This window comes from Orbicella faveolata, unplaced genomic scaffold, assembly GCF_042242905.1.
Source record: "Orbicella faveolata isolate gen_17 unplaced genomic scaffold, um_ofav_v1 contig_26, whole genome shotgun sequence".
NCBI classification, from domain to species: domain Eukaryota; kingdom Metazoa; phylum Cnidaria; class Anthozoa; order Scleractinia; family Merulinidae; genus Orbicella; species Orbicella faveolata.
The window spans coordinates 9,043,129-9,067,500 of record NW_028301554.1 but is presented as its reverse complement, the minus strand read 5'-3'; the positions used below and the strand labels follow the sequence as shown (position 1 = coordinate 9,067,500).

The 24,372-nt window shown below is 37.7% G+C and overlaps 2 protein-coding genes and 1 long non-coding RNA gene across 3 annotated transcripts in view; 1 reads left to right on the top strand and 2 right to left on the bottom strand.

Annotated features, from left to right (window-relative positions):
• LOC149108055 (histamine H4 receptor-like) overlaps positions 1-107 on the top strand; it is a 495-nt gene extending 388 nt beyond the window's left edge. Inside the window, exon 1 of the mRNA XM_089295245.1 lies at positions 1-107. This exon is cut by the window's left edge and continues 388 nt beyond it. Coding sequence (XP_089151371.1) covers positions 1-107 — 107 coding nt within the window.
• Positions 108-4,301: 4,194 nt separating this feature from the next.
• Positions 4,302-5,219, bottom strand: LOC149108054 (uncharacterized). The gene is made up of 2 exons (XR_016209022.1): positions 4,928-5,219; positions 4,302-4,520 (listed from the first exon to the last, which is right to left on the bottom strand). It is a non-coding gene; the product is annotated as an uncharacterized LOC149108054 (long non-coding RNA).
• Positions 5,220-15,936: 10,717 nt separating this feature from the next.
• LOC149108053 (vascular endothelial growth factor receptor 2-like) lies at positions 15,937-22,859 on the bottom strand. Its single transcript, XM_089295244.1, has 9 exons — positions 22,822-22,859; positions 22,316-22,527; positions 21,402-21,586; positions 20,969-21,067; positions 18,625-19,221; positions 18,164-18,375; positions 17,840-17,880; positions 17,526-17,706; positions 15,937-16,410 (listed from the first exon to the last, which is right to left on the bottom strand). Exons 1-9 carry the CDS (start codon positions 22,857-22,859, stop codon positions 16,230-16,232), a joined length of 1,746 nt encoding a protein of 581 aa, XP_089151370.1. The 3' UTR covers positions 15,937-16,229.
• Positions 22,860-24,372: the final 1,513 nt, after the last annotated feature.

Genomic DNA, 24,372 nt, shown 5'->3' with positions numbered 1-24,372 from the left:
GGCCACTGAAGCACCGAACACTATCGATGCGAACATACCGCATCGTCATCTTCATGGTCTGGACACTTGCTTTCCTTGTTGACCTGGTACTGTCTGGACTACGTTGAATCTCTTTATTTCAACCCAATATGCTATATATCCCTTGATGATATACGCCTTACTTCTAATATTCGTAGTATGTGGCTGTAACATCGCCATTTGGAGAAAATTTCAACACGAAAGAGTCGCTTCAAAACAACAAAACAGAACCTCGCAAAAGAAACGCTTAACAAAGACCTTATTGTTTGTTTCTATTCTTGCTTTGCTTTCGTGGCTTCCTATAACTATCATGCACTGTGTAATCTTTGTCGGTCAAGTCCAGATAGCGTGGAAATTTTATTTTCCGGTGGCGATTTTAGCTTATTCCAGCTCGTTTGTCAATCCAGTTGTGTACGCATTACGAATTCCTGAGTTTAGAGAAGTCCTGGTTTTGTGCTGCTTAAGAAGGCCAGTGGCGCCAGCGCCATCGCATTTATCAAAGGAAGAAATTGAAAAGACACTTGCTTTGATGCCGGCGACGCAGCGGAGAACATTTCCAAGAGGAAACAGTCACCTGCAACTGGCGTTTGAACAAGAAGTCAAGGATACCAAACCGTGAACAAATCTGTTCCTTAAAGCTTGTACTCTCCATTGCATTATAAAATAAAGGACTTCTTTTTTCTTTTCTGAAGAAGAGCACTGTACATAAATCTCATTCTTATATTAGATACCGCTGTCTAAAGAATATAATGTTTTGCAGAAGCCATCAAGAGAAAGCAACAACAACAACAATTTATTGGTATTCCCATATAGATGGTGTTACCTAAATGCAGAATCGCTAAATAAAAATTCAAAAACGAAACAAATTACAACAGCAACCAGAAAGAAAAATAAACATAGCTAGTTACAAGATTCTTCATTTTAAGTTCTAGGGTTACAAAGTTCTCTTATTTGTAGTGCTTCATATGTAAAGTAACCTAGTTTTTTACAAATAAAAGTATCAGCATTGTTAAATAGAAATATTGTTTTCTCTGTGTTATTAAAGGAATCAAATTTTGGATATTTCTTGATGATGTCATTTGTGACTTGTTGTCTAATATTATTGTATCGGTCACAATGAAATAAGAAATGCATTTCATTCTCAATTTGGTGAGAACAGCAGTACTGACAAATTCTAAGATTTTCAGGTAATTTAGGAGTACAGTGTCGCCCAGATTCAATTCTAAGATTATGATTACCAGATCGGAGTTTTGCCAAAGCTTGTCTATGTTTGAGGTTCTTTACTTGTTCTAGGTACTCAGATTTGCTTACATCTCTTTTAAAACTTGAGTAGAAATTCAACTTTCTGTTAGACCGAATTATCTCCATTTGGTATCTTTTCATATCATTTGAGATGTGACATTTTAGTTTTTGTAAATTATGTTTGATGATTTGTTCATTGTAATTGTGTTTTTATATTATGCGGATGGTTTTGGTCATCTAAATAATTTTTGATGATTTCATTGACTGTTAACATGAAAGAGGACTTTGCTTCATTTGCCAGTTGATTGGAAATATTGAGGCATTGTTTGGCAACGCTGTCTTCTGGGAGAGAGACAAGATGTAGCCAAAATTTAATAATTCTTGGAAGAATATTAAATTTTAATGACAACCGTCCTGTTTCGTTTCGAGCAGTAATATTTGGTGCTCTTCTGTTGAGGCCGAGGTAATATTTGTAAAACTGTGTATGAAGTCTTTCCACAGGGTCTTTTTCTCATTTTTTGAGGTTTATGCTATCATATGCTCCCCAGATTTCGGATCCATATAAAAGTATGGGTTGAAATAGAGTATCAAATAGTTTATTACACATACTGATAGCAAGTTTATTGAAATCAAGATAACGTTTGGTTGCGAAAATGGATCTTCTAGCCTTCTCAACTAAAGCCTTTTTAGAATTTGAGAAGCTTCCATTAGTGTTAAAAGTAACGCCAAGGTAGGTGTACTGTGACGCCTTAGCAATTAGAGTTCCATTTAGAAAGAAGGAAAATTTGTCACGTGTTGATTTACGATTTTGTTTTTGGAAAATTAGGGTTTGCGTCTTTTTTAGATTAATTTTTAATAACCATTTTTCGCTATAATTTTGGAGGGTATTAAGTTGGTTTTGAAGACCAGCAGCACTGCTTGATATTAATATGAGATCATCTGCATAAAATAAACAATTGAGAGGAGACCCATTTGGTAAAATAATTGGATCTGTACCAGTTGAGGATTCTAGTATGCGTGGAAATTCATCTAGATATAAATCAAATAGCAATGGTGAAAGAATACAACCCTGTCGCACTCCTCTGTTGTAATTAAAGAAGGAGCTTCTCTTGTTTCCGTTTTTTATAGCGCATTTAGTTTTTGAATACATATCAGTGATTAAACGATGAAACTGTCCTGCTATTTTATTGTATAATAACTTGTGTAATAACCCATTATGCCAGATAGAGTCAAGTGCTTTTTGAAAATCTATGAAGCGGCAAAATAATTTGCCTTTGTTTGTATGTTTTACATTTTTGTCAATTAGTGTTCTTAGGGAAAAGATGTGGTCGGTTGTTCTGAAACCGTTAAGGAAACCAATTTGAGAGGAATGTAATAAATTGTGATTTTTAAGATAAGTGAGTAATCTTTTATTTAAGACAGCCGAGAATAATTTACCCAAACAGCTAGTGACACAAATGCCTCTATAATTCGATGGATTAGACTTGTCCCCTGATTTGAAAATAGGACTTATTAGTCCAGTAGACCAATTATCTGGATAGATTTCTTTATTGAGCAGGAAATTAAATAATTTTGTTAAGGAGGTAGTCAGATAAGGAATTCCACATTTAACATTTCACTCCTTATTCAGTCAAGGCCAGCAGTTTTCTTATTTTTGAGCATTTTTATAGAATGTTTAACTTCATCCTCAGAAAAAGGTTGATCTAATTCAGCAAATTGTGACAGGATTGTTTCTCTGTCTTGTAACTCTTTGATTATTTCATCTTGTTTCTCACAGAGATTATCGGCATTTGGTGCCGAATGTAATTGTTGAAAATGATTGTATAGCTTGCGCAAAGGAACATTCGAGTCAGGTGAAGCTTTTTTCTGAGTCGATAAAGATCTTAAATTGGTCCAAAGCTCGGTTGAGGTTCTAGTTTTAATGAGTTCATCAATTTTGTCATCCCGATATTTGAGTTTTTTATGTCGTAATAACTGTTTGTACTGTCTTCTTACAGACAGATATTCTAGTCGAGTTTGCTCGTCGAAAGGATTTTTATGGGTGTTATGTGAAAGGCGGCTTAAAAGTTTTCTTACATTACTGCAGTCACTATCAAACCAAATTTGAGAGTGCCTTTTTTCGGAGTTCTTGTTCACTTTTATCAATGGTAACGAATAACGCCTTCCAAACTAAAATGTGGCATTCCAATTTGGAAAAATTCCGAAGGTTACTGGTATTTGATGCCGAAAAAGTTTGTGTTTCCGAAAGGTTTTGGCTTATTGGAAGGAGAAAAAGAAGTGTTCAGTTGAGTCCGCCAGGGACAATACATCCAATTTCACCAAAATGTACAATTTAATGTAAAAAAGATCGTGCACCCATCGCCCTTTCGTTTTTTGAGAGATTCAGATTTTCTGATCTCCCGGCCCACAACTTATCAGAATGAAACGGTCATCTATCTATGATTCTAAAAGGATTCAGAATTTCTGATCACCCAAGGCTTTAATAGATTCAAAAACTGATCCCCAGTCCACAACCCGTCAGAGCAAAACAGTCATCTACTTATAATTCTAAATGCATTCAGAATTTCTGATCCCCATCACCTCACGGGGCAAAAACGGTTATCTGTTCATGGTTCTAAAAGTATTACGAATTTCTGATCCCCCTCCCCCATCAAATCTGCTAACATGATAGAAAGAGCTGTTGATTTATAATTCTACAACAATTCAGAATTTCTGATCCCACATGACTTAAAGGGATTCAAAAATTCTGATCCCCCAGTGCATAACTTATCAGAACAAAACGGTCATCTACCTATAATTCTTAAAAGGATTCAGAATTTCTGATCCCCCTTATCAGGTGACAGGACAGAAATAGCCGTCTATTTATAATTCACAAGAATGTCTGAGAGCTAAAAAGTAACGATTGGATAGTAACTTTAAGCACATGACAGACAAAATGGATCACAGAGCAAAGGGCGTCAGAAAGGTACACAAATGAAATATTCACAGATAGGTCATTATTAATAACGATTTGAAACCACGCCAAAGGATAGAGACAAAAATTGTAGTTTCATGCCGGACAGTGAAAGGTTTTATTTTCAATTCAAAAAGATGTAAATTTAGGCTCCAGAATTACAAGCTGTTATTTAAAGTTCACATCAAAGATAACAAGAATTTTAATCAGTACTCAGCTGCCGTCTGCGCCACCTCCGTTTTCTGCTTTAATGTGTTCGTTTCGGATTGACGGCCGCTATTCTTGCCTGTTTTTTTTTCCCTCTGCTCTGCAATGAAGCAATAGAAGCTAAATATTTTTATAAATAGCGATAGAATTAACATTTGTTTTTCATTAATCAATTGATCGGGAGTGTATTCTTTTGTAAAGAATAATGAACAGTATGTAGGCAATGCGGGAGTGAAGTGTATCGAGCGTGATCTGTAGCTTCAAATCAATTTAGTGTAAACTTTAAGTTACCTCTTCAAAAAGCACACTAACAAGCTATTATACAAGCATTTCATACATAGGAAATGCGTGTGAATAATTTCTTCGTTACGGGTGCTAATAAAATCAGGAGAACAAACGTTTTCCTTGTGTTTCAGTGATCGCGAAATAAATATAACAACGAAATTTCTTCAGCCACAACATTGATTTCGATGACAATTATGATACACTTACTTTTCTGCGACTTACCTTTCTTTCACCGAAGCAATCAAGATACTCATTTGAACTTGGACAAATCATTCCATGCTTCTTGCTGCTATTAACAATGTTGGATTCGAAATTGCGCGCAAATAACCGACTGCTTTGGAAAGGGAATCTGCTGGTGAAAAGTATTCATTTATCAGATTCACCGAAGGATTATGGGATGGGACGGAAACACCAAAATGGCGGGCAAAGGTCGTGGTGAATGTTGTTAGGATTCGATAACAAAGCTCTCTGTTATTTTATAGCCTTGTTCTACGTTGGAAAGCAGTCACAAATTGTTTACAGATATCCGTTGTTATTCCAATTGAGTCAAATCCCAGTAAAGGTGGAAAAGTATGAACGTTCGTTGGCAAAACAGTGTGGCAATCAAACTATTTGCCAGCAGGTGGCGGTTTCTCTTGCACTCGTCAGGTTTACAAAAAGCTTATGGTTCCTGCAGCTTTCCAAGGTAAACTGATTTTCTTGCATAATTTGTGAAGGTTCTTGAAATACTGGAAACGTTCTGGCCGGGTTAATTGATCGTGGAAGATGCAGATGCTTTAACACATTGTTAAGTCTTGTTGATTTCGTGAATGCAAATGTTCATTTCCTAAAGGAGTTATGAAAGCAACTGCATTCAACACAACAATATACGAACAATTTCGTATTGGGAAAATCATTCATTGTAAAAGTATAATAAGTGCAATAAATGTGAGCTCTCTCATGTGGTTTACATATACTTCATATAGCTAGTGTATATCTTGTCTAGGATCAAGTGGGCATACATGTATTTATACAACACCTAAAACACAAGATATCAAAAAGCAACATCCTTCACCTTTTTGATTTTCAGGTTGATGGTGGTGCTCTTGAGGTTATGTTAGATGTGCATATTACATTATCAAGACCTTTTGTTTGCCACCTATTACTTGAGTTGCAAAAGACTGATGTTATTTTGATTAGGGTGGTTGAAGTTCTCTTTAATTGGGCAGTGTTTCAAAGGTTCTTTATAATTTGGCATTTTGTTATGCAAATAGAGGTTCTTTAGAGCAGCAGATATAATTCACAGCCAGGTTACGGAAAATTACTTTTAACCACTTCCAGAACTTTGTACATAAGTCTTACCATAATTTGAGAAACCTATGATTCATGGATAAAATTGATTGAAAAAAATACTTTCATGAAGAAATTAATGTAATTGAAATTTGAAATTCATGTCAAGAATATTTTGTGCTTTTCCAGTCATGAAATCTGTTTACATTTCATGAAAATTTACTGAAGAATATAAACATTTACTAGACTCCAACTTAAGTAGCTGAGAAGTGTTTCAAACAGGATTTTAGAAAGAGATATGTTAAATTTAAGTATGTTTTGTAATAAATTGCAACATAATGGAAACTCATTTCCAGCCAGATTTTGTCCTCCTTTTGCATCTGGGTGTGCCTGGTTTTTGGTATTTAATTTTAATGTACAACTGTAGCAGGTTTCGATAAAGCTATGAGTTATTTATACATTTTCCTGTGTAAATACAGCGATTTCACTTAGGTTTGGGATTTGAAGAGCAGTTATCAAAGTTCCGTATAAAATGAGTAATGAAGAGTTTTCAATAGTTAGGTATATTTTCACCACCTGTGACTAAGAAAGCTTTTGGTTAGGTTAATATTAAAGTGCTACATGTACATGAGTGATGGATAATTTTTAGATTGGCTGCTATCTTTTTACCATCTCTGGCAAAGATAGCTTTTGGATAGGTTATCACAGTGCGATATGAGTGATGGGTAGTTTTCAGATAGGCTATCTTTTTACCAACTACAGCAGAGGTAGGTTTCAGATAGGATAGTATTTTATTGTTCAATACGAGGACTAGTCTTCAGATAGCCTAGGTTTTGGCTTACTACATTAGTGGTGGTTTTTGGATAGACAAGTTAGTGGATAGATAGGCCATCTAAGTATCTGTTGACTATCTACACAGGAAGTGAGTTTTTAGCTAGTCTATCAATTGCCTGACTATCTGATGGATAGATATTAGTTAGCTTTAAGCCATGCTAAAGATAGCTATCCTCTATCTACAAAACCTCTTGGATAGAAAAAAGATAGAGATTTTCATCCGTCAACCAGGAATGAGATAGTTGCAAGTAGCATCAAGTTGGTAATAAACTAGTTATTAGATATGATTGTTTTTGGGAGGGCTTCTTTAACTGAGGACAGCAAACTATTGCCAGCTACCAGGAAACATCTCCAAGATGAGTATGCCAAATTAAAAAAGAAAGAATAGAATTGTTTGTGGCATTAGCTACAATACTTGCATCCATATCTGTCAGGTCTTTATAAAAACAATTTTACCCACACTCTTCTCCTTTGAGCATGGTTAAACTGATTGCTTAATTGAAGTGTGAATGAACTGGTAACCCACTCAAAAAGTTAGATTGAAGATGTAAAAACGTGTTGGGCAAAGCTAAAGTCCATGGCCTCTGCTATATGACAACAGGTTTTTGGAGGACACTGTATGCATATATGTAGAATACATCGACCCACTTAAATGTATCAACTGCAAATTTAAATGTACATGTAACTTGCAGTCTTTAATTGTCATCCCTGTAATGCGCTGTAGTGTTCCTGAACGCTCTTTTTGTTTTATAACAGTCAGGTGCCTTGTTTCCATGTTAAACAGAAATTGTTAGAATTTTTCCTTCACATAAGGTGGGCAAATTCTGACTGAGAAAGTGGAGTCTGCATTTTTGCCTACAGTTGTGCAGTTTGAGTAATCTTACTGTTTTGGTCAATTCTGAACTTTCCTATCCTCTTAGGTACTGTTTGCTATTGTTTTTTTTAACTTACAGCTATTGTAATTTTAAGTGCATAGATCATTGTAATACAATGTGTGATGTTTACAGTTACTAATATTAATAGACTGCTGTGAAGAAACTTGTTCTTCATCACTCTCTCAGTATAATCTGAGTGTATGGAATCTGTTAAGAATTATGCTATATTTGTATAAAATTTCTAATTGAATATTGTTATCAAGAAAAAATATTTTGATTAGACATTGTTCAGGCAGGCAGCAAGATCTAAACCCTGTCTTCCATGTTATGATTTAATGTGGCTACATTGGATGTAACACTGGCTTTGCAAGGGATCAGAAATTCTGAATCTTCTCCTGTGTTCTTTGGGGGATCAGAAATTCTGAAGCCCTTTCTAGTCTTCTTTGGGGGATCTGAAATTCTGAACCCTTTCTGGTGTTCTTTGGGGGATCAGAAATTCTGAACCTTTTCTAGTTTTCTTTGGGAGATCAGAAATTCTGAACCCTTTCTAATGTTCTTTGGGGGATCAGAAATTTTGAATCCTCTCTTGTGTTGTTTGGGGGATCAGAAATTTTGAATCGTTTTCTATGGAGGTACCTCTCGAGACAAGAAATTCAAAAATCGTTTGGTTTCTTATGCGTGACTTAAACATTACATTTCAGTTCAAATAAAGAATAGGAAATTGCTTGGAAGAATTTTTTCATTCCTCGCAAACTGGGAAACTTTTCCTCTGAGTTTTAAAACCAGTTTAAGATTCTTAGTGTATTGCAAAAATTGTCTTTGGAATTAAATGGCAATCATGGATTTCCGTCTAAGCTCTACGTTTCACTTTAGGTCAATTTTGCACTCATTTCCAATGGAACTTCCAAGACTGCAACGTAAAAATCACTTTTCTCCGAGACAGGTTTCTATTTTACACCGAAAAAGTAGCCATTTTTGAAGTGGTTCTTAGTATTTACTCTGAATTTTATCAAATTGGAACACCACATTTTAGTTTGGAAGGCGTTGAATGTTTGGCAGCAGTTTCTAATATCGTTATGAATTTATCTACTATTTCGTTAACGTCTCCTACATGATCAAAGTTTAAAATTTCAAAGTCATGAATCAACTTGTTAATTTCATCGGATTGTAGCGCAGAAGTGAATGAGTCTTAAGAATCTTCTGTCCACTTAAACTGTCTAGGAAGGTTGAAGAATGCACCTTCGTTACTTGTATCTTTGCTATTTAACAATGATGAGTCAAGTTTTATCCAACTTAGTAGCTGGCAATGGTCTGAAAAAGGTGATGGTTCTCGAACAACAAACGTTTCGAAAAGGTACAGAATTTCATTACTAACAATTATATAATCAACCGTACTCAAAGCTTGATTTCCGTGAAAAGTAATTTTTCCGAACGAGTCACCTTTGCATCTTCCATTCAATATTCTTAAATCTAATGATTTACACATTTCTAGGAGATGTTTTCCTAGATCGTTAACATTATTATCAAAACTTTTCCTGGGCGTTACCACAGTTGGTAAAGGGGAGTCACCCCCTGGTACAAATTTATAATTGTCGTTGCTGATGAAATCATTTTCTATTCCCGTGCGAGCATTGAAATCACCCGCTAGAACTATATAACTATTTCTTTTGAAAAGATTTATGTCATTTTCTAATTTTAAAAGTGTATCAGGATTAAAATAAGGAGAGTGTTTTGGAGGAATGTAACATGAACATGATAAAATATCTTTATCTAACTGAAGAATGTTTTAGTTATTTTTAGCCATATATACTCAGGGGTCTGTTTGACAGGGGAGAAATGGGGCGTGAGGAATTTTTTCACAGCTACTAAAATCCCACTAGAAAATCTACCAGATCTCTTAATCTTGAGTTTTCTGGGTGGACTAAGTGCAATTATGTCAAAACCGGGCAATTCATTCACATCCGAGCCCCAGATTTCTGACACTATGGAAATATCACTGCTATTAAATTGATTAAGAAAATCACTATTATGTAATTTGTGACCAAACACCGAACTTTTGACCAATCCATTAATGTTCCAACAACTGAGTTTCAAACAGTTTGTTGAACGAACTGATAACTGCCGAAGAAAACACATTAATTGAGATCAATAAAAAGGATACCTACATGGGCTTTGTTTCGAAAATGGATGAATTAGAGGAGTTCCTGGAAGTTGTCATCATATTCGTGGTAAGAGTAGTTACCTAATGTATTTGGGGTAGGTTATTATGATTGACGGATCATCTCGTAAATGTTTAGTAATTTTATCATAGTTTCAGGGTCTACTGAATCACAATGCTTTCCAGGGGATTTGACCACTTCCGTAAAAAGCCTTGGCTGTTGCTGAAGTGGTGGTTGTACTGGCTGCTGCCTGATGGCAGGTGTAGTAGTGGGTGTGGTGTTCAATGAAGAGATCTGGTCCTTACGTAAAGGGAAGTGTTGAAGAGAATTCAAATCATGGTGTCTTGGGGCGACCCTTTGAGGTGATGTGAGGCGTCTCGAAATCCTGTTGAAGGCACAGTCTTTTAAATTAGAGACCAGTGCTCCAATATTCCGTCTTTTGACATGCTTTTGATCGTACAACATGTCGCTTGTGATTATTTCATTATTTACAAAGTAAACATTGGGGTACGATCGCAGGCGTCCGAGTCTTCCATTGAGTTGTGATCTCAAAGTGTCAAAGGCGTCATTACGGACAAGAAGGGATGAGATAATTATCTTCGTTCTTGGATACTTTTGTGCTGCGATGTCGACGAGAACTTGGAAGTTTTCAAAACATCCATCGAGCGGTGTCTTTTCGATATCATTTGTTCCCGTGTGAATAATTATGGTTGAAGGGGTGCCGAAATTCTCCTTGTTCAATGTATCAGTTGCAGAGGCGGTGGTAGGTGTGAAAGATTTGAGCACAATTGATGTTGAAGAGAATCTCTTGGTGTCGATAAACTTTCCGTTCGAATCAATGAGTAGGACATGGTCAGGTTTCTCATTGAGATTATCGGGTGTGATTTCGTTTTGTTGAGGAGTAATTCTGCTTGGATAATTATCATGCGGCGGAATAGAGGGATTTGTAAGATAGGGTGCACATGGGACTGCGAGGTACTTGAAGTGTTGTCCTCCTCGTCGTTCGCTGTTGAAAGGACATGGAAAGGATTGCTGGTTAAAATGTTATTTGGGCTGGTTCTATCTTGGCTGGTTTTGTATTGAGATATCTTTGTTCTGGAAGGCACATCTTCAGTTTGCACAGTTTGATGACAGATTAGTGTGCTCGGTTTCAAAGTAATTTCCTGCAAAGTGTTTTTCTTTTCATTTTCCAGCGTTTCTATCTTTTTATCCATCGCTTTAATGTGTTTCTTGAGGTTTTGCATCTCTGTTTTAAGTTTTGCATTTTCGGATTGGAGAAGTTCATTTGTCGTCTCTACATCAATCATGCGTGATGACAATGATTTGATTTGTACTTTGTAGTCATTGTCCAATTGTTTAAGTTTGTCTTCCAGGAGATCAAACTTCGAAGTGCATAAATCGTGTGTCACATTGGGTAGTTCAGTTTTAAGCTCAAAAAGATCCGATTCCACTGAGGCAACAACCGATTTGAGATCAGAGATGGACGCTTTACTTCTCACACAAAGTCCCCGTGGTGAGTCGAGCGAATTCCTTCTCTTCCGGTGTACAGAAATCGGTGTCCCCTTGGTCAGAGATTTTTGATCTTTTCCATGAAGGATAGGTTCATTGGCCTCATCTTCAGAAAGGCTTTCTTCCGGTGATAGTGAGGGGATGGTCGTAGGTTGTTTGAGAGCTTTTCCCTTTTTGTTAGTAATGGCCACTTGTGAGGCTTCTTCCAGGTGGCTGAGTGTAAATGCGATCTCCTCCGGTGTGAATGTTGTGAAATCGTGATCACTTACTGCTGTTGCGCCGTGGTATAAGGAGTATAGATGTTCTGTCTTCTGTTTTATGCGATGAAATTCCTTTGTACACCATAACTCGAAGGAGATGCCTTGGCACATGATAACCCCAGTTGTTAAATAGACAGTGATTGTGAATAATGTCGTTCGATGCTCCAGAACTGCTGTTAGGCGACTTATTTTCATTTCTATGTGTTCAAAGGCCGAGTCATCGCCGTTTAGATGATCAATCCATTTTATGTGATAGTCTTTGTTGTTATCAAGTAGATCAAAATAACATTCTTGTAGGACCTTGACCCAGAAGAGAATGCGATCTTCCTTTGTAATGAAAGCCGCACATCTTGCGGTGCTCTTGTAAATAGGCAGATCGATTTCTTCAAATTTGAGCTTCTTTTGTTTGCCGCATTTCGGGGAAAACGGCTTGATTACATACTTGTCCCGTAATTCCTCCATTTTCGTATAGTTCACTTCGGTCGATGACCTATAAAAGGTCTAAAATAGGCAAATTTTATAGAGCCATGCGGACGTGACCGCCCGCCATGACAAGCTCTGCCGTGCTACACGGATTTTGACTCTCGACCCCGCTTGTGCACCGCCCTTCACCACAACTTAAACAAAAGAAACTTTTACTCTATAAAATACCATTTAACTTAATCCTAAAAGGTTTTAACTGATGGCAAAAAGTATTTCTTAAAATGTTTTGCGGAATTTCCTAACCGATAATTATTCCGCTGAATACAAACATAATTTTGCGGTTGGTCAAAATAACGAGAATAAGGAAGAAAATTTAAGGGTTCTTGTGAATGGTATGGTAAACACATCTTAAAGTATTTAAACCGAAATTATAAGGAAAAACAATAAAATAACGAGCAGTCCAAAGTATGTTCTCAAATCTTGTCCATAACAGTTATTCCGCGCGTCTAGTCACCGTGAGACACTCACTCTTGTTTTGATTTTGCCGACGATTCTCGAGTGTTCGTCCCTACATCTTCAATACACTTGCCGAATTCATTATAGACTGGTACTGAGGGTTTCTTTCAGCATACAGATCTGAATTGGAAGCTTTGCGACAGATTTATCATCGCTGCTGGTGTTTGCTGTATATCACAGTCGAAGAAAATGATAAAAGAGTTTCTTTGCTTCCACTTTTCTTCATGTACCAATTTTGATGTCCATTTCCGAACTGATTACACTGTCTCCAAAACAATTCTATCTTTTACAAAATTTCATGGAGCTATCTAAGCACGTTTCTTTTTCTTTGAGTGAAACAAATATAGTGTTCAGTCAGCTTGCAGCTGGTTGAGTAAATGTTTAATAAAGTAATATTTCTTTCTCCCTTTTACAACCAATACCAAATTGCAGGAATCACTTTTCCTGCAAAACCGAGAATTTTTTATTCCAAATCCGCATTACGTTGTGCTCAGTATTATATAGTTATCAACTTCCTGCATAATGCTTTGGGAAAATTTTTCCTGCAGCTTCGTTTAAGACAAAGAACTAGTTACATACGTTTGACAAAACCCTCAGTTCATTATAAACTTTTACGCTTGGCCCACCTGGAGTACGTTTTAAGCGTAAGCAGAAATACAAACTATTCAAGATTTAGCACTTTGCTTTTAAAAATCGTTCAGATGAAAGGGTGTCTGGAAAACCCAAATAGCGAATAGCGAATAGTCTCGAATAGCGAATAGCGAATAGTGCGAATAGCGCGAATAGTCTCGAATAGTGCGAATAGTGGCGAACAGTCACGAATAGTCTCGAATAGTGGAAAAATAGTGGCAAATCGTAGCAAATAGGGTAACCACTATCTCGCAGTCAACCTCGCAGCAACGCAGGATGAGATTTTCCCGTTAAAAAGCACAGACGCTTAACAGTACAAAAGGTGTTTCTAAACGTAATTTCTTCTGTTTTAACCGCTGCAAAAGGGTAAATACGTCTTTATTAGGTTATCCTTGTGTTTTCTGTTTTATTAAAATCGGCGATGAACAACCCTAGCTTGAGTCCGGAGAAGAAAGGTAATAAATTCACTGAAACTCTGTTGCTTATTTGAATAATTAATTAACGCAGGATATTAGATCTCAAGCTGTGACTATTGAGGACTATTCGTCACTATTCGCCACATTTCGCAACTTTTCGCGACTATTTGCACTAATCGAGACTATTCGCACTATTCGGGACTATGCCCTATTCGCTATTCGCGACTATTCACTCTATTCGCTATTCGGGTTTTCCAGACACGTCCTGATTTTGTCTGGACCGAGCGGGAATCGAGGCACTTTTTTGGTACTAAGTAGAGCCTTGTCTCGATTGTATCGGGATGACGTTCGTGTCACTTGTTTCGTGTCACTTGTTTGCCAAACCAAACAAGTGTAATGCAAGCGTAACGCTGGATCAAGTAGACAGGATACATTTTCACTTACAGCAGTTTTACGAACAAAATTCAATTTGCCTAGTGGTCTCCTTCGCAGCTGTTATTAGGGTCGTCACGCAACGCCTCTCTCCACTAACTATTAGTGGGGAGAAGAGTTGCGTGACGACCCTAATGACGGCTGCGAAGGATACTACGATCTTCCTTGATCTGGCCCAATTTGACCCTTACTGACAATTATTTTTGTGATTTATACCTGTTTACCTGTTTACCCTTATTGATAATAGATGTTTTTCACTGTCACGCAACGAAAAAATAAATCGAAAACTATTCAGTGGATAAAGTCAAGAAATTTTGATATTATAGGAGACAGGTAAAGGAGACACTTCTCCAATTTTTGGGTCTCTGCGTTTTCCCAAACTTCAGATATTCGTCGAAATGTTTTGCGCAAATTTACAGAGCCCAGTATGGAGCCGCCATGTTGGTGGAGCTCTGTGCTCCACCAACATGGCGGCCAGAAAATAGTGCAAACATCTGGAACTTACTTTGGCTATCTAGGTGACTAATTATCTGAACTGAACCAACAAACATTTACACAAGCACTTTTCCTAACACTTTAACTCCTAAAAAGGCTAAAAATCATTAGATAAGTGTATATTTCTCCACAAACGCGATCGGAGTGGTATGTCACGCACCGACATAACTCTGAACTTCAAACGGCACTGGTTTCTAAACCAAGCACACTATTGAGCTGAAAAGTTGTAAACAGATTTAAGTTTAGATCCCCTTATGCCTTATGAGGATAAAAATTTTCGTGGCTCTTTAGTTTTGGATTTTGGAATTTGATGACGTCACGTGAAAACGATCTATTATTTTTGTGATTTATACCTGTTTGCTTGATTCCAGAAAGTGTGTATTTCATGTATTTTTTATCGGCTCATTGTGTAGCCTGTCTACATGCACTCCAAAAAAATCGGAGAGAAGGAAACCGCCCTAAGAGAGGTTGTAGGTCTTCAGTTAATTAATAACAGCCACTTAACTGACAACTGACAAATAGACAATCCAACACGACACGAAGGCTTTTAACTCTTGCCAGTTATTCAAGTTGTGCTAATGCTTCCAGTCTGGCCAAACGGCGGAGAGATATAGTGTGGCCAATGTTTTTAAATGATAGTTCCCGTTTTATCTACATAATTATGTACATGCGCGTGCATGTGTAGATTCCCAGCGGCTACAGTCATGCCTGCTCTGGTCCATTAACTGTGAGTCGGACAATGTGCGTAACACCTTTTGTTTTTCTTAGCCCGTTCACAAGTAGTTTACCGATTTCTGTTTTGCCTTTCCCGCGTCCTTTCTCATGTCTACCCCTGTTTGTTAACCTGTGAGTTCACTGCTCTTCATGCCAGCTGCTCTGCACTGTTCATAGCCGCGTCCTCCAATGGTCGTCGGTTGTTCCAGTTCCCGCATCCGTTTGGTTCCAGACCTCACACCAGTCCACGCATATTCAATGGCGACCACAACCACAAACAAATTAAGTCAGATTCAACACGGGTAACATTAACCTATATTTTAATATATCTAAGCTTAAACCAGTATATCGGAGACAATTAGCTACAACAAGATATGTAGCAGTCTCAAATTCAGCTTTTTGTCTTTACTAATGTCAATGGCCAACTGGTTAGGCAACCAGCAGCTAGCAATGTCAACACGATTACTGCGCCCCCATTTTCAATACTGCTTCCGAGTTCAGTTTCTAGCATTGCACACAACTAGCGCATCGAGGCATAGGTACATGTTTTAAATCATTTCATAACTTTACTTGTTTGTGTTTAAATAACCGTCCCTGATAGAACTACTGAGACAAGAAAAATCTTACAGGGGCTAGCTACCTTTCCATCTTTCCCGCCACCTCCTTCTTAATTGTGTTTTTTTTTTTTTTTGTGGTCTCTTTTTATCTAAAAATTTCTTCTCGTGTATTACCAACAATTTAAACAACATTGAACGGATATGGGTTAATAAGTAGATAAGCACAAGGTTTATAATTTTTTTGCTTGTAGTATTTGACGAAAGATGGTTATCTGCGCAATTCTTGAGTTTGTCTCAACTAGATCTGTCTAGGATTATAGTCTGGATTGCATGCATAAATAGTGATTTTTTTCCTTTTTCAAGTTAAATATGGCCTTTTAAAGTTGAAAGTTCTCGTCCATAGTGCATTATCCTGTAGACCTTTCTGTCTCTTTCTTATCCGCTGTGTTCATCAGCGTTAACGGGCAGGTTGTAGTAGGAGCGTGACTCATCATGTTTGTCCAAGTCACAATATGGTACATCCCTCGTCATGATCACCTCCAGTCGATCAATCAACTCAGAGAAACTGGGACGAGAGGATGGATCTTCATTCCAGCACTCAGACATCAGTTCATATCTATCATGGATTAGAAGATGACAAAAAGTTAAATAGCTGCATTGCGGAACAAACCCGATCAATCTACAATATTTGTAAAAGCCAACTTGAAATATATTACAACGCTAAATCAGTCAACAACTCCTAATTGTTTTAGAGCCCCCCTGGACAGCAATGGTAAGGGTTCAAAATATATCTTATGTAAATTTGGACGGATATAGTTCATATTGCTGGTTTTCAGTGTCACGCAATTCAAAATAGATCTAAATAAAAATCAAAGCCGGTCGATAGATAAAGTCCAGAATCAGGGAAATGAAAGAAGGTAAATATGCAAAGACTCTCGCCAAAATTCTGGTCACAGCAATTTTTCTTATGCGAGATATGCGGAGAAATTTTTTAACCAAATTTATAGAGATTTGTGTGGAGACGCCATGCTGGTCACGCCCATCCGTGTGGGCACCAACATGGCGGCCGGAAACCAACAGAAACATCTGTCACTGAGTTTTGCCACAAAAGCGTGAATTTATCCCTCGAGGAACTCTAAAACATTAAAACAATACTTTTTCTAAGACATGAACTGTTCAGATAGCCAAGTTCCCCGAAATAAGCCACTTTTTTAAGCATCATGACAGCTCTCTAGGCCGTCATGAAAATGCCGAGTCACGCAAAAGCTTAGAAATTCAAGCGTGGTGTATCACAAAACCAAGAACCCATTCGGAGCGAAAATTTGTATGAATATTAGTTTTCAGCTGCTCTTACACATCATTAAAGTAAAATCTCAATAGTTTTGTAGTTCGAATTTTAGTGACGTCATGTGAAAACCAGCTATTACAGATCCTTTGGAGATATTTAATTTAAGCCACTGTATGTAAATAACATTGGTTGTTCGCATATCGGCGAAGTGTTCGCAGTTTAAAAACGACGATGTTTCTCCACATTATTCGTAGTCTTCATGAATGGCTGTCCTCTACTTTTAGTAGCAGCATTACCAGTTGTTTTTATACGAAATAAATATATATATTTAAGCGAGCCACGTGCATTCCAATTTGTGTAAGTACCGGATAATTGCTTGTTTTCAAGTATCAGCCCTATTTCGAAAGAGGGACTACTGATCTCAACGCAATTGAGTTACTTACACGTCATCACAACACATGTCAGGCCTTTCCATGCGATAACCTGTCTTCAAGAGTCGACACAGCTCCCGATTGGTTAACGTGGGATACGGTACACCTCCTGAAATGCAGTCAAAGAAAAAAAAAAAAAAAAAAAAAAAAAAAAAATAATAATAATAATAAGTCATAAGAAAGTAAGTTAACAGTAAGTGTCACGTGAGGAGAACTGAAATGAATTCTCGCCTTAACATAACAAAGTAATGACTAATTTCGGAAAAAAAAAAAAAAAAGAAAAAATAATGTAAGGGAGCTAAAAGAAATAATTTTTTTAAACTTACCCATGGTGGCCATTTCCCAAAGAAGTATTCCAAAGGACCAGCTACATGAAAATAAAGAAAGATCAAGGAAAACCGTTTTGTAATTACTGTACACGTACTCAACACGGCTAAGATTTTTTAATGTCTTTCTCTTTTTCGTCCATGTATTATAATGACATGCTGCCCCACGAGCAACCTCTACGCTTCTTTCGTGGTCTCGAAACTTCCCGCGAATCATAACTCGATGATACACGCTAAATCCTCGAAAGAACAAGTTGTACTTCTCCATGTGTGCATCTGAGGGTTAAGGAAAAGGCTTTGCGTCACACAGAAAGATTGACTTACACATCACTCTTGATGGTGTAAATGCTGTCATTAATTGATTCTGGGGCCATCCATTTCACAGGAAGCTTCTTTGTATTCTTTCCACTGTACACGTCCTCGTAGATTTCACGCATCAATCCAAAGTCTGACACTTTGACTCGGTTATCACTGCCAACCAGAACATTACGAGCTGCAAGGTCACGATGAATGAAGCCTTTCTCTGCGAGATGATTCTAAAAAATCATGAAAGAATTACAAGAGCACCATTTCTTTATAGATATAAAGATTATGATTCTTTTTCTTTTTTTTTGTGAATGACGTATTAAAACTCTTTTTTGAAATTACCAATAAACGAGGCATGTAAGACCCATCTCAGTTTGAGATGATTTGTTTACAAAACCTTTCTTGTGGAAGTCGAGAGTCGCAACTAGAAAGTATTTCTATACTTTATCTCATTTCGAATTAGCTATATTAATACCTACCATTCCCCTTGCTATTTGCCAAGCAAAAGAAAACAGCTTTTGAGTATTAAAGCTGTCTGCTTCTTCGTCGTTATCATCATCAATATTTTCAGTTGATATCAATATGGCGGCAGCGTTGCTGTTGCCCTGTGATGTCGAGGGCATCGACATCTGTTCCATGCTTTTCTGCTCCAGAAAATCGTCACAGTTACCTTCGCCAGGGTCGGCGTCATCATCATCAATATTTTCAGTAGGCATCAGTTTAGCGGAAGCGTTGTCTTTTCGCTGTGATGTCGTTGGCATTGATAGCACTTCTATTTTTTCCTGGTTCAGAAAAGCATTATTGTTTCCTTCCTCTTTCTCGTCGTCATCATCATCAATATTTTCAGTCGATTTGAATATGGCGGCAGCGTTGCTGTTTTCCTGTGATGTCGATGGTATCGGCATCAGTTCGATGATTTCCTGATCCACTGAATCATTGCTCTTTCCCTGAATAAATAAGGCAAAAAAAAAAAAAAAAAGAACATAACGTAGCAAGTAATGGTAGTAAACTAAGCTTTTGTAAATTATTACGTTATTCATATTTTGGGTAGGGAGGGAAGGATAGAAAACGTAACCCTTATTTCAAACCTAATGTAGCGTGAGTTTTGGTGAGTTTTTCTAATATTGATTGGAAAACATTTGTAGTAATATGTTGAAGTTGCGCTTGCTATACAATTGTTTTTTTCTAAGTTTTGATGTTGGTTTTAATGTTTGTTTTTTTTTACATTTCTTCCACTTCTGCTTTAGCTTTAGCATTTTTAATACTTCATCATACTCGTAATACTTTTTAGAATATATCTAATAATTTTGATTTCTAATGCCAGTTTGGTTAGGTTGATCTAACTGATCTCATCGTATTTGGTACATGACCACCGATGAAATAAACATTCGTGGATACTTTACACGTCATTTAAATTTCATTACCATACATAAGTACATGTACGTTTGCAGATGCCAATCCAAATAATAATATGCGCATAGACCAATGAATTTGTCGTGTAATTCTTTGTTATAATCTTCGCAAAGATTCTCAGCGAAAAGGGTTACACTATGGATGATAGCTCTGTTATCTCGTGACGGAGTCGATTCCATCATCAGCAAAGTTTGCTCTAGCCGTGGTTGATCTTGATCGATCCCATCCTGAGTATCATCTTCTTTTTTCTGAATGGCAAAAATATTGACCTGCCGTGAAATACGTGTATTTTAATACCCTTATTTCACGGTAGGTCAATATTTTGCAAAATCTCTCCTGTTAACAAATAAAAATGGGAGTGATAACCGAGAGGCGGGAGACATTTTGAAACCTTACCATCCATCGAGAGGTCAGACCCGAAATGTTATAGCGGACTAGATTGCTGGGGGGAGGGGAGGGTGAGATAAAGGGGGAGTTCAAACACTGGGTAAATTTTTGTGAGAGCAGAGAGACTAGAGGGGGATAGCTCCCTTATCTCCGGGACTATAGAGTACCATCGAAACACTCTAGTTCCTCCCTCTATGGGATATCCTTGGCCATTTATCCATACTTCCATCCTGCTATTTAAATGCAGGTAAACTGATCACGTTTTAATACTTTTCTTACATCCGTCAACTTTTCTTTTCGTGTGGAATGAAAATTTAATACTCTTTCAAACTTTCCTATTGAAATTTTGACGTCAGGCCTACACCATTTTTCCAAAACAAATTTGAAGAGAACATTTGCCTGATAACATTATAACGAAAAATTGGAGATTTACGATAATATATTCTAAAGTAGTATTCAAACTGTTTCTTACCTGAGAAAGCTGTCCAGAGGACATGGCGATTTCTTTGTTAACTTGGAAACCGCCAGGAATAGCCAAGGCCCGATTTTCATCCTGGTCTCGCTCTCCCTGTTAAATATGCATTAAAAGTTAATATTTTAACCCTTATTTATATTTTTATTCATACACTCACCCATTCGTTTGTTCGTTCATTTAATCCATTCAATCATTTGTCCGGCCGTCCGTTCACCATTCCTTCCTTCCTTCCTTCCTTCCTTCCTTCCTTCCTTCCTTCCTTCCTTCATCCAATCCAACACCAATTCTCCTACTAATCCCTCCTCACCGATCAATACACCCCGACAGTCAGCTATGTGACATATCAATTGACAGGTTATTTTCTTTTAAGCGTTAAATATTTGATTGCAGATACAAACGATACACTGTACAACATTCCCCATCCCTCAAGTTACATACTGGTGGAGTCAAAGGCCTCAGAACTTTTAGTCGCCACTTCATCCCACCACTCACGTTCTTGAAGTCCTAAACATATCTGATTAGAATGGGGTTTAATGTAAGGCACCTACTTGGCCAAAGTCGCTCATTTCTTTTTGAGCTTTGAATATTTCCTTGTCGTCGTAACATTTCTTCTGCTCGTTACACCCAGTGTCTTGGTTTCGATTGATCTACAATACAATGAACACGATTAGGTCATAAATAACTAGCATGATTGGTCTAAACGTGGAAGTAATTAAGTTTCAAGATGAGGGCTGAACATTATCGACTGGAAATCTTGTTATATTTAGAACCCAATACAGCCTACTTGGGAGACATCTAGCCATTGAAAATCCTTTAGCTACATGTTAAACTGTGAGCTTTGATAGATTTGCAAGAGCCCCGTATAATTAGCACAAACTGTCTCGTGAAGGACTACACCACTGCTTTACCTTTAAATCCATTACTACAAAACACTTGGGGCAACATCAAATTGATTAAATATTCCTTTGGGAAACGTCTTACCGATCGCCTCCTGCGTCGTAACCACTGCAACAGATCACCAAACGGAACGTACTCTATCACGAGGAACTTGTGCTCCTGCAAAGTGCAACAACCAACCAGGGATACAATATTCTGGTGTGCACCCAACAGCTTCATCTGTTCTATTTCCTGCAAGAACCCTTCTTTTTGTTCTTCGCTCGGATCATCTAAACACAAATGATGTAGTTAAATTCCTATTTGCTACGAATATAAGATTTTAAAACCAGATTCAAAAATCAATCATCCATCTATTAGGCTTTGCTTGAGTCACGGTCTGAGTGCATTACGACCGGAAATTCAATTGCGTTTCATGCTCAGGACTACCTGCTGTCCAATTTAGGGATAATGGCACATGAAAACAAAAAGAAAAGGCGACAGATGATTATATAGTTTTAATGATATCCACACTATAAAGGTAAATGGCTCAGTTGTGTCGTTCGTAATGTCACCTTAAGCTTAAGACCTGGGAGATACAACTTGCGATCTGATTGCAAAAGACCAAATGCGACCGATCTGTAAAGAGTTAAAGGAGCTCAGTCACGGTTTGCGCATATTGAGAAGTTTTGCCTCAATTTTTCACATTCGTCGTTTGTAATCCGTGTTAACCTTCTCCATCCTTAGCCATCTTTGTTCCTCTATGGTTTATCATTATCTCTTTGGTGTTTTTCTATCTTATTAAAATGTTATTTTCAGGTTTCCTACCATTTAAAGGTAATTTTGTATGTGGCCAAAATAACTCAAAATACCGTGACTGAACTCCTTTAAGTATTTTGCATACCAGCGAGAATTTAAATCTCTTTCAAGTGTATTTTAAAGACACTGGAACTAACCAATTAGCAAGTTGTGTAACTTGATTCGCCCTTTTGTACATGATTTTGCCTGATGATTGCAATTACCTTGCAGTTCTTTAACAGCAACCACCTGGCATGGCTCCTCGGGCTTCAGTGTTTTTTCAGTTTCAAACACTTCAATTCCAACTCGTCTCTTTAGAGTTGCTTTGTAAACCACACCAAACGCTCCTCGACCCAGCTCCTCCTCGTATTTTATTTCTTCGGGGAGAAGTTCCCACTTGTCAAGTGGGATAATTTCGCGAGCTGAACGAACTGATCTGTGGACAGATGGGAAAGTAGTTTAAGCACAAAAAGAGTTGTTTTCAATTAGTATAGCGCAGTAGGCTATTATTTTACTTAAATCTTGCTGCTTAGAAGATGAATGTCTTAGAGCTTGGCGTTGAACTCAGCCATTCTGCATTCTGTCAATACGTTCCAAATTGGATACCAAGTTCTGCAGTGGTTAAGACTGCAGTTAAGCATATACCATCAAAGCTATCTGGGCTTCCGAACGAGAGGTATTGTTCTTTCCTCTAGATAACATGCTAGTCCGTTGAAAGCTACCTCCGCACATTTCCTCAGGTTGACATGGCACTTTGGGGTAATCCATTTTAGAATATCCCGGGCTGGAGAGATTCCCAAATAGATTTCTTACCCATGAACGCAACGCAGTGACCCCAGCCAACGTACCAACATGGACCGCTAGCAGATCCCGAGTCCAACGCGCGTAGTTAGTTAGTTGGGATGCAGCACGAAAAAAAGCGAGCGAAAGAAGGAGAGACGGGTTTGGTGTGAGGAGTGAATGATTGTTCTCTGGCTTTCCCGTACCACATAAGCTCGATTTTCAGCCGTTTTGGGAGTGCGGTTGTTTATCCTCCTCCCAAGGGGCAAGGAACGCGAATTCATAAAACGGCCTACGAGCCTACGTACCATACTCCTCTCTTATTTTTTCTCTCTCTGTGTTTTCCCCCACTGCTCCCCAACTAACCAGTGGGCCACTCCGCCTCCCATCATTTTGCCAAATCATTTCACTTCCGATTTCTTGTCTGAACATCATATTTCAAAGTTAAACTATGTTTGTCTTGTGGTACGCATATGTTATATGTAAGGTCAATTTATAATAGTAAAGTTTTCATTGCTGTTAGGTGAATAAATTTAAGCAACAAAGAGGCAAGGTCTCCATTAAGTCTCAAAATAGCGCCTGCTGAGAATGGAACCGGCTGTAATCAACTTATAGATGCAGCTTTTAGCTGTAAAATGCTATAACATTCAGTATCTCTCCTGTTAATTGTTCCAGTTTTGCAATAACCAACGAATTTATCGTGTTTCATCTTAAGTACGAGGTAACAACAACAGTGAATAACCTTTTGATTCGCTTGTGACGAGACTGTCTGTGGCACCAGAAACCTAGAACAAAACATAGCACCAGGAACAGAATGAAGGCGATACCAGATACGATGTAGATCATCCTTTCATTGGAGATCGCGGTTTCTTGTGTTGGTTGACCAGCGGTTTCTTGTGTTGGTTCACCAGAATTCCTTTCTGTAGACACTGAAAAAGGATAATAAATTTCTCTCTTAAGGAGGCTGGGAGTTTAAGCAATGTTTGAGAACTACATTGGAAATAACTGGATTATGAACATTCCGAAGGCTGCCATAATTGGATGAAGTCATAACTCCAATTTTTAAAATTGAATTTTTTTACTAAATGAAAAACGTGTCGTCCTGTTTTGCTTTAATTATATCGGGCTTGCAGCTGTCCAAAGTTCATGATAATTGAGACTACTGGTACTGTTGAAAATGAAAGACATCATTGAAAAGATATAAACTATCAAAAAACAGAAAATATTGCGAGCAAATTTTCGCAATTTTCCAGGGTTTAGTAGAAAAATTTTAGTAAAAATCCAAGGTGGCAGATCCATTCTATGACAAGGACCTCGTAGAAGAAAGTTTGGGACGTGTTATTAAACGTACAAGATTTATGGTCAGCAATGACTTTAATACTCCAAGAGTAAGGGGGCCGGTGTTGGCGTTAAAAGCCCCTGCCCCTTCTCCCGGATCCCTCATCGGTCAAAGAATACCTCAAAAAGTCCATTAGCCCGGTCTGAATAGGGCCAAATAGTA

Bases quoted from the DNA above. Each gene is read 5' to 3' on its own strand.
- LOC149108053 (XM_089295244.1), bottom strand. From the start codon at position 22,859: ATGGATTACCCCAAAGTGCCATGTCAACCTGAGGAAAT. The intron at 21,587-22,315 runs GTAATTGCAATC...ATTTGTGTTTAG, and splicing joins TGCTGTTAAAGAACTGCAAG to ATGATCCGAGCGAAGAACAA. The intron at 19,222-20,968 runs GTAGGTGCCTTA...GTTTGAAATAAG, and splicing joins AAATGAGCGACTTTGGCCAA to GGTTACGTTTTCTATCCTTC.